This window comes from Vicugna pacos, chromosome 10 (assembly GCF_048564905.1).
Source record: "Vicugna pacos chromosome 10, VicPac4, whole genome shotgun sequence".
Classification (NCBI taxonomy): Eukaryota; Metazoa; Chordata; class Mammalia; order Artiodactyla; family Camelidae; genus Vicugna; species Vicugna pacos.
Window position 1 is genome coordinate 5552877 of NC_132996.1, and position 10374 is coordinate 5563250.

Consider the following 10374-nt stretch of genomic DNA (forward strand, 5'->3'; position numbering starts at 1 on the left):
TTCAGATCCTGAACTTTCTAAAAACGCATTTTAAAGTCATTTTCATTTTTTAGGTGCTTGACATGTCTCATATAATGGTTTATTTGGTAAGGCAAGTGGAAGCTGGAGCTGATTTATTTGGAAGAAATATATTCTGAGCAGTCTGAGTGAGGGATGCGTTTGATGCTAACTGACCCATTGTTGGTCATACACGTGTTTGAATGTTTTTGAAATAAAGCAAAGGGTGATATCAACAGTGAGTCACGCAAAGGATTTCATACCCACAGAGGCTGGCCTGAGAGCTATATAAGGAGGGACGTTTGAGGAACTTGTACTGGGAAGGAACAGGGTAAACTGGGTTAAGCCATTCAGGAGAAGCGTAGGATGAAGTCTCTTCTGTTGATACTGATTTTTCAGGTCACAGCTTCTGGAGCCGTTTCCCTGACCAACAATTCAAGCCCTGAAGAAAATGACATGGTGTTTGCTCAAGTAAGTATTGATGCGGTGGTATGTATCAAGCCTGATTTTTGTCTTTAAGATTTATTGCAATGATCAGCTTTATTTTGAAAAGTACTTGTTGAAAACTGCTTTAGAAGGCTATTTGCTTTTAGCACTGAGGTTTTTTTGGTTTGTTTTTTGTTCTTTCCCCAAAGAGTCATGTAAGAAAAAAGTATCTGGGAATAAGAAATTTGCCTAAATTCTTGCCTAAATTCTTCTGGCTAGTCTAAAAATTAAATTGGCAAGAGGCAGACTAACAGAAGAAGATCAAACAAAAGTTTAATTACCTGTATACAGGTGAGAGATTCAAGAAAACTCAGCGACTCTCCAAAACAGCCAAAACTCTTACCTTAAAAAAAAAAGCATCAGTGTGCAGTTGAGTTATAGATACAGAGCTCCAACAGAAACCTGCTCACATACAATCATGTATTAATCAATGTATTTTTTTTTCCCAGAGGTACTTGGCGAGCTTCTACGGCCTCGAGATTGAAACAATCCCAGTGACAAAAGTGAAAGTCAATGGGAGCCTCGTGGAGAATAAAATCCAGGAAATGCAGCGGTTCTTGGGGTTAAAAGTGACTGGGCAGCTGGACAAATCCACTATGGAGATGATGCACAGACCCCGATGTGGAGTGCCTGATGTTCATAATTTCAGAGTATTTCCAGGGAGACCTGGATGGAAGAAACGCCTTATCACCTACAGGTAACATTGTAGCCAAGAATTTTTCGACTTTCCCCTAAGTCTGCCTCCCAGGAAGGACAATTTAGATATAGCCTGAAATTTGGAAGGAGATAGGAAGCCTCCCCCAATTATTAACACTGTCTCTGTGTTAAAATTCAGTATCTCTAGACAGGAGGAAAAATGAAAGAAAGAAGAAAGAGGACATTAATGAACTCATCTACAAAACAGAAACAGACTCTCAGACATAGTAAACAATCTTACGGTTACCGGAGGGAAAGGGGGCAAGAAGGGATAAATTTGGGAGTTTGAGACTTGAAAATGTTAAATGAATACTTTATATAAAAATAGATAGAAAACAAAAAATTTTTTTCTGTATAGCACAGGGAACTATATTCAATATCTTGTAAAAATCTTTAATGAAAAAGAAGATGAAAATGAATGTAAGTATACATAAGTGTGAATGACTGGGACATTTTGCTGTGCACCAGAAAGTGACACATTGTAACTGACTACACTTCAATTAAAAAAAAAAAAAAGGGAATATTGCTCACTCAGCAAAGTGTTGTTTGGCTCACCAGTCCAGAGTAGGAAGGCTGTAAGTAAAAAGAGAATGAAGCTGAAGCTACAATAAATTAGAAGCAGGAGAAAGTTTTATAGATTAGTTAAGATGGTTAAATGCAGAAGTCTAGGAGCAGGTGCAGAAGGTATAAGCTTCCATAAATGTATATCCTTCATAATGATGACCTATAAATCAAACAAGTAGAAATCCAGTTAGACTCTGTTTCAGGAGTCAGGTGCCCCAGGATAAATGTTCCCATAACTAACTGAGGCAAGTTCTTCTCATCTGGACTATTGATTTATGAAGCGCTTCACTCTCGAATGATGCTAGCAGAAACGAAGTATTGTAACAAGACAAAATTAACACAGGGTTTCCAAGTATTTTCCTCTCTTTTGTTTTGCTGATAAAGAATCAACAATTACACTCCTGACATGAAGCCTGAGGATGTTGACTATGCCATCCAGAAAGCTTTCCAAGTATGGAGTGATGTGACCCCCCTGAAATTCAGAAGGACTAATGCGGGCGAGGCTGACATCATGATACAATTTGCACTTGGAGGTAGAGAATCAGGACTAAGTTCATCTGTCTCCTTTGGCATAACCTATAGCATGTATAGATGGACTGACTTTCTTTCTTTTCTTTTAAATAAGCGCATGGAGACTACTATCCTTTTGACGGCCAAGGGGGAGTTCTAGCCCACGCTTTTGCGCCTGGATCTGGTATCGGAGGAGATGCACATTTTGATGAGGGTGAAAACTGGACTAAAAACTCCAGAGGTAAGCCACCCCCCAACCCTCAAAGCAACAGAAAAATCTTAACAAACTCTAAGTCATATCCTGATTTTGAAAGGCTACATTCTGAGAAAGGATTATAAACTAGGAAAACTTAATCTGATTAAAAATTTTGCCACTAAATAAAATTTAACACTTTGTTTCAATCTCACCCTCTATAAACGGGGCATACTAGACCAGATTATCTTAAAGATCTGCTCTAAGAATCCATGGAGATAAACTAGCTCGCTAGTACAAACTCAGGAACCCTAAGAACCATAGTATGGAAAGATAAAAACTGTTACTTAGGTGATCAGTTTTTGACAGTGCAATCCATAAACTCAAGCAAACACGGAGACTAACTCTACATATGCCAACAATCCTAGGAGAAGGGCAAACATTTGCACAAGTCATTATATGTCTTAGACTCTGACAATTTCTTAAATTCACAGTGACACAGAAAGATGAGGTTATATTAGAGAGAATTTAGATTCCCTGTAGAGAAACACAAGGTTATATACTCATGTGGTCTCTTGTGGTTCTGGGATAAAAGCTTCAGAATGCCCAGTTGATCATTTAACATCACCTTGTGTATATTTACAAAGGGGCTGTGACTCACTATCTCTGCCAGACAGTTTGGGGTTGAGGATAAGTCACTATCCACTGGGAAATTTAAACCATCATATCAGAAGCCTTTGTAATCTTTGTGCTGGAAATTCTAGATTATATGAGTGACTGAAGTGGAAAGTAAATGAAGAGAAAGTCATCAAGACTATGCTCTGCTCAGCATCCGTCTCTCTCTGGTTGATATTGCATGCATTGTGTGGCAATATTTTTATAGATCAGAAAGGCTATTTGTTTTAGTCTGACACATGCCCCAAGGTTTATAAAATCCCTGATAGAGAAGAGGACTTTTTCATTGTCAAAAGACAAATGATGTAGGGTTATGTCCTTGCTGAATCCTTAGCCAGGTATGTTACATTTGTCTAAATTTTATGCAAGGTTATTGTAATCTCTTCATTAGACATGAGAAACTTACACTGGTTAGCCTCGCAGAATTTTTCTGAATTCTAAAGAAACTTAGGAAAATCACTTAATATAAATCTTTATAGACAGACAAAAGGGAAGGTTAATGGTAACCTTTGGGAAAATCTGGAGCCAGAATATTTATTTCCTGGCTCTTATCTTGGCTCAGGTAGACTTTCCACTTGTCAGTGTTGCCTTATTTTCAATTGGCTTGAAATCTAAGCTTTCAAAAAAAGTAAATTATGAAAATCCTGACTTAAAATGCTTATTCCTAGTCTAATTTTGATGGAGTAAATTAAACAAACAATTTGCACAATATTTACTGAGTTTCTGTTAGGGCGTTAGGTGATGGGGGTGTTTGGATGCAGAGATGGAAAGGACAGAGTCCTGCCCTCCAGAAGCCCCCTATCTAAAAGGAAGCACAAATCCATTATTCTCACAAACGCAAATCCATTATTTTGAGATCAGGATCAAAGGTGGCCTTTGCACAAAGTATTACAGGAATTGGGAACAGGATGAATTCAAGCTTAGGCCAAACTGCAAAAGGCTTTGTTTTTTCTTCCCAGTCTTAGGCAGAGTGGAGACGTTGGTCTTTGCTTTTTCTTTCTCATTTATTGAGAGAAGTGGAAGCATCTGACTTAGTTCCCAGACGCCCACGTTACAGGGAATGCGTGGAGGATCTGGGTTCCTGGACACCCTCCCAGAAGAGAGGTGTGAACTTTTTGTTCATGCAGGTACTGGAAAGTATTTCAAGACCAGGCTCTGTAGCTAAGTGGTGTGTGAGCCTGGGAAAGCAGTACTCCTGAGCTGCAATTTTGCTATAGAAAAAGAACGAAAAAAAACAAAGGCACTAGACTAGAACAGTTGGGATTAAAAAAAAAAATAGCAGCTGGGAATTGTCCCTATCTTCTGAGAATTAGGAAATTTGAGAGAAAGGACACACCCCTCTCCCTTACCTGCAAAGGCTCAATCTCTCGAACATACAGAAACAAATGAACAGGTAACATTAATATGTCTAAACTGTAAGCAGAGTCTCTCTGACTTCCTTTAGAATCATTTGGATTCGAATCTTGTCTCAAGCACTTAATTTGCTCAGTTAATCTTACTGACACTGTGTCCTCATCTGTAAACAGAAAACATGATGGGTTCCTTTCAGTGGTATAAGGATTAGATATAGTGCGGTGCACTTCTCAGTGACTCATAGTACCTGGAACTTAATATGGCTTTAGATTTGGGCTCTTTAAACGATGGTTACTAAAGACTTTTCCATATCCAGTGAAGCCTGATGAAGGGTAAAAGCAGAACAGGGTCATAGAAGTTGGGAATGATTTAGAAGCAATGAGCACAGCTCTGAGTTATTCTGAAAAAGTTCACAACAGACTATATTTCATTTGTCTGCTAGTGCAGTGGTCCTTAACCAGAGCCAGTTTTACCCCAAGGGGGCATTTGACAATGTGTAGAAACTTTTTTTTTTTTTGGTTGTAAAAACTAGTTGGGGCAGGGGAGGGTGTTGCTACTTGAGCGTAATGGTAAAATCAGAGATTTATAAACATCTGTAATGCACAGGACAGCCCTAACAGCAAAGAATTATCTGTCCTATAATGTCAATGGTGTCAAGTAGGAGGGAACGTAAGTAAAGGATTGCCAGATGTTTTCCTTCTCATTGTCAGATGCTGTGTTTTTGTTCTCTAGATGCCAATATATTTCACTGTTCTTTCCCTCTTCTGATTGATTTCCTCTTAGGCACAAACTTGTTCCTAGTTGTTGTTCATGAGCTTGGCCATTCCTTGGGTCTTGACCATTCCACTGACCCAAAAGCCATAATGTTCCCCACCTATAGATATACTGACCACAACAACTTTCACCTTGCTGCCGATGACATACGTGGCATTCAGTCTCTCTATGGTGAGTTGAATTTCTTTACCATTCTGCATAAGAAAGGTACTCTTATGAGTAATCTCATACTATACTATCTGCTTTGGGTAAAGCTTTAACATCTGTCTTCTCTTTGAGCCTCATGAAAATTCTGTGAAGTAGGCAACACAGATATGATCCTCATTTCACAGATGAGCACAAGAGATCTAGTTTGTTAATGCTTGTTCTTCCTATCCAGTGTACCACTGTCTATTGAAGAAGGGATACAGAATATATAAAAATAGATTTAAAAAATTCTTCTGTATAGTACAAGGAACTATATTCAATATGTTGTAATAACCTTTAACGGAAAAGAATGTGAAAATGAATCTATGTATGTATATGCAGGACATGGGCTATTACGCTGTGCACCAGAAATTGACATATTGTAACTGACTACACTTCAATTTAAAAAAGGGGGAGGGGCACAGAGAAATCCTCTACCAGAATAGGAAAACAGTGATCAGATTTTTCTCTTCTATGATGTTGCAAGCATATGGGGGAAAAAACAAAAATGCTTTTATTGTATGCCTGCTTGTGAATGTTATAGAAAGCTTAAAATGCTTTTTATGCGTTTTTCATCAAGAAAATCGTTTTAAAAAGAATAACTCTTCCTCTTATGAACTAAAAGCCATTTTTTTTCCCTAATGCTTCTTGAAATGTATTTTCAGGAGGCCCAGAAAAACAAACACCCTCGTCGGATCCTCATAGACCAGACTCAGCGGCTTGTGACCCCAGTTTGGGTTTTGATGCTGTCACAACAGTGGGAGACAAAATTTTTTTCTTTAAAGACAGGTAGGATAGTTTTCATGTCTAACAAATATTAAAGGCTCAGCTCTTAGTGTTGTTTTTTTTTTTTTTTGTCAGAGAATAGCGGAAAATGACAGAAAATGAAGTAGGTAAAACTTGTGAGTAGGGACTTAGACTTGATTCTGTCTTGAACAGGAGAGTGGTGTGACTTTATTTGTTTTAATGAGAAAACTGGGGTGTAAAAAGTGGATCTGTGGTAGGCATCTGGGTTGGGGAAAGATAAGACAGGTCGCAGGGAAGCCAGGCTACTTTAATCATCACTTAAAATGGTAAAGTCCAGAATTAAAGCTGTGACAGAGGACCTATTTAAGACTTGGTTCTCTTGATTATGAAGAAGAGAATCCCAGGATGACTGGTGGCTTTCATCTTAGAGCACAGATTGGAGGGGGGGCAGTGGAGAAGATTAGTCTTTCGTAGATAGGACAGATAGTCTCCATTTTTGGGGTTATGAAACAGACACTTGAGGTTAGATGGACTTCCTCTAGGTTACAAAACTGGTGAGGGGGTTGTGGGGTCAGACTACAACCTAGATGCCTCGATTCCAAGCCCCGTGGTATTTCTATATACCGGTTTGCCTGTTAAGATCATTATTGTCATCATGGTTGATTGAGAGCCTTTCCGTGTGGTGCTCCTACCCAACACCCTTGGAACAGGATGTGAAGATGGTGGGAAAAAACACGAAGTTCTCTTACAGGTCTTTACCACTCACATTTCATGGTTCTTGAGTCTATGATGATTTTTTTTTAACATGTGTTAAATGTTTCATGTCAGGTTCTTCTGGTGGAAGCATCCTGAGGGTCCGACGAGCAGGGCAGGTTTAATTTCTTCTTTAGGGCCAAACTTACCATCCGGCATTCAAGCTGCTTATGAAACTGGAGCCAGAAATAACGTTTTTCTTTTTAAAGGTAATTCCAATATTTAGTTTTGCTACTGAGTCGACTTTCAAGGAAGAGAACAATTTAAGGAACTGCAACTACTTTGGTAAACACAGGCCAAAAACACTCCAGATTTTATCAATGGTGGCTCTGAACCATAGCCTGAAACACCATAAATACTTAGGGAAAGTATAAGACGTTTAGCAAAATTTTACAAAATGTATGTAAAATGTAAGGCAGTAATATTTTGGAAACACACACACACACAGAACCATAGAAGACAGACCACATTTAAGAACAAGGAGCAACATGTTTTGGAAGCATGGAAGATGAATGATGCTGTTGGTAGTGACTTGTTACTTCTCTTACTCTTTCTGTATGGTTCTGATGTATCCTTTCTCTTTGTCTTCACAGATGACAAGTACTGGCTAATCAGAAATTTAAAACCACAGTTAAACTATCCCAAGAGCATATACTCATTGGGCTTCCCCTACTCTGTGAAAACAGTTGATGCGGCTGTTTTTGACCCACGTTTTGACAAGACCTACTTCTTTGTAAATAACCAGTTTTGGAGGTGAGCTTTACTGGTTGGTAATTTGACCTCTAAGATTTGTGGCAGAGGCAGGGAATGGGGTTTTCCGGAAGGCATTGTTTTCTGTTTAAATTCCCGTAGATCCTTGACCTTCCTGGGGGAGGAATCAAGAGATTACAGGGGTGGGACAGTTATTTTCAACCAGTTCTTTTCTCTGTACTTTTGGTTTTATGATACATGATAACACAACATATTTTTAAAAAGTAACACTTCAAAAAAAATTTCATGTTACTAATCTTAGTAGAAAACACATCGAAAAATAGTGGTATAGATGTGTGAGACCTAGTATTTACAGTCAGTTTGGAGGGTATATGGTTTTTCGGATTCCTTTCTATAACCATTGGATCCAAGAAGTTAAAATAAGGAAGCCATCTTCTGAGTGACAGCAGATTCTGCAAGATCTTCACTAACTGGAAATGAGCCAGTCAGCCTCCAGCACGGGTGGAAACATTGCGGAGGAGTGTGGAAAGTGCTTGACTCCAAGTCAGGAAGCCTAGGGTTTGAGTTCTATAGGAACTCGGAGTAAATCAGTGAACTGATTAGGTCCTTGGTTTTCTTATGGATGTAGTTTAAATCCTTTCAAGTCTTCTTTCAAAGCCTGTCAGGAGACAATAGGTGGGTTTTATGATTCATATCATGAAATGTCAAGCTTAATGTCACAAAATCCATTTTCTGATGGAGTTTTTGCTGGTAATTTTTTTTTCCTCAGGTATGATGAGAGGAGACAATCCATGGACCCTGGTTATCCCAAATTGATTACCACATATTTCCCAGGAATTGGGCCCAAAATCGATGCAGTCTTCTACTACAATAGTAAGTAGATCAGAAGACCATGACGATACTGGAGATCCCTTTTTAAAACACTGAACTGAGTATAAAGGCTCTCAGATCAGAGAACCAGGCTCCTAACTGGAGAGAAAGGACTCCAGTTCTCCATAGGGCCACAGAGGGAACAACCACAATGTGTCTGGCTCAGGATGGGTGGGCTGGAAGAAAGGGGGCATATAACTGTTGCCACTTCCACATGTCTGAGTCTCTGGGATTTCCCGTCACACCCAGCTGCACAGCATATGTGAGTAAGCAAGCAGCAGCCAAGACTCAGGCAAGCAGGAGTCTCTATGCTTCTGTATCTTGAATTCTTTACCTTCCTTTCAGTCTCTCCTACCCTTCATGGGCTCTCTTGGACTGGGGCTGGGGAGGGTATGAAAGAAGCTTGAGTTTGCTCAAGTCTGCATTTGTGAATGTCCTTAAACAAGGTCAGCCTAAGCAACATTGATTGGGCCAAGATTTTGGGGGTTTTATTCCCACCCTGGTGTCTTTTTCATTTTCCCTGTCAAGGCTTCTGTGTGCCCTGCCTGAGCCCACTCTCCTTCCACTCTGAGTCTCCACCTGGAGTGTAACTTCTCAAAAACATTTGCATTTTAACAGTCAGTCTTAGAGATCAAATGACCTTCTCAATAAAGTTAATGAAGATATTTACAGTGACATGACTGTCAGGAGGCAGGTATCTGGGGGCACAAGGGACCTGACATTTATCATCTTGAATCAGACCTTGCCTAGTCTAGATAGCCTGTAAAACACAGATCTGTGTTTTTGTTTTTAAGAAACACAAGCAGAGAATTAAACTATTTAATTTGTTTTCATTTTTAGGACACTACTATTTCTTCCAAGGATCTGACACACTTGAATATGATGTCCTGTCCCAGCGTGTCACCAGAAGACTGAAAAGCAATACCAAGTTTAGTTGTTAAGAATGGTGTAACTAATGGTGCTTGTCAGTTCACTTCAGTTTAACAAGGATTTCTTGCCTTCTTGCTGTGTGCCCAGCACTATTATATGGTGACATGTATCATAAAATAAGGTAAAATCTCATAGGCCATAGATAAATGACTATATAGATAATTGATTATACAGAACACATAATAAGATTCTTTGATTTTGAAAAAACCTCATTCTCAGTTTTTACTGGACTCTACTACTAAGTTTGAAAAGAGACACTTTCAAAAGCCAAGAGAATATATTGGTTGATAACATCCTTGAAATGAGAAATTATGATTATTTCTCTGGCTTAACTAAATCAAGGAATGATTAGTTTCTATAACCATTAAACGTTTCAGCAAGGGTATCATTTTAATTATTTTGGAGTAAAATCAGAATATACTTAGAATTTTTAAAATGACAATTAGTGAAAGTAATATATAAGTAAATTACATAGTTATGGTAGTAATATAATCTTACTCTGTTGTCAATGTTGATTTTCGAATATCTTATATTATATATATATATATATTTTTTGCTCAAATAAAAACTTTGAAAGAAAGTATTTGGCTTTTAAGAATTTTTCTTGAAAAACAGAATGTGTATTTTGAAAATAATTTTGGGCCTACTCCTAAATAAAACAAGACCCCACGTCTCTGTACCAAGGGGTAAATAAGAGATAAGGCAACTGGAAAAAGGAAAATGTCATATTTGTTTTGGCCACGGGTCTAAGGCCACCCGAATCCTTTGTCTCAAGTCCAGACACATTGTCCAGATTGCATACAACTACAAAGAGTTGAAAAATGCAAATTTCCATTGGATTCATTTTCAGATCTGACTGGTCATTTCTTAGTTTCTTTTTGCTTACTTATTTTTAATGATTCCATCTTTTATTTTTTTATACCTTAAAC

At 38.4% G+C, this 10374-nt stretch overlaps 1 protein-coding gene across 1 annotated transcript; it reads left to right on the top strand.

The window, feature by feature from the left end:
• Positions 1-333: 333 nt before the first annotated feature.
• MMP12 (matrix metallopeptidase 12) lies at positions 334-9822 on the top strand. The gene is made up of 10 exons (XM_006206739.4): positions 334-468; positions 933-1180; positions 2128-2276; positions 2369-2494; positions 5258-5419; positions 6100-6223; positions 7010-7143; positions 7528-7687; positions 8415-8518; positions 9356-9822. The coding sequence occupies exons 1-10, from the start codon at positions 364-366 to the stop codon at positions 9454-9456; spliced, it is 1413 nt and encodes a 470-aa protein (XP_006206801.1). The 5' UTR covers positions 334-363; the 3' UTR covers positions 9457-9822.
• Positions 9823-10374: the final 552 nt, after the last annotated feature.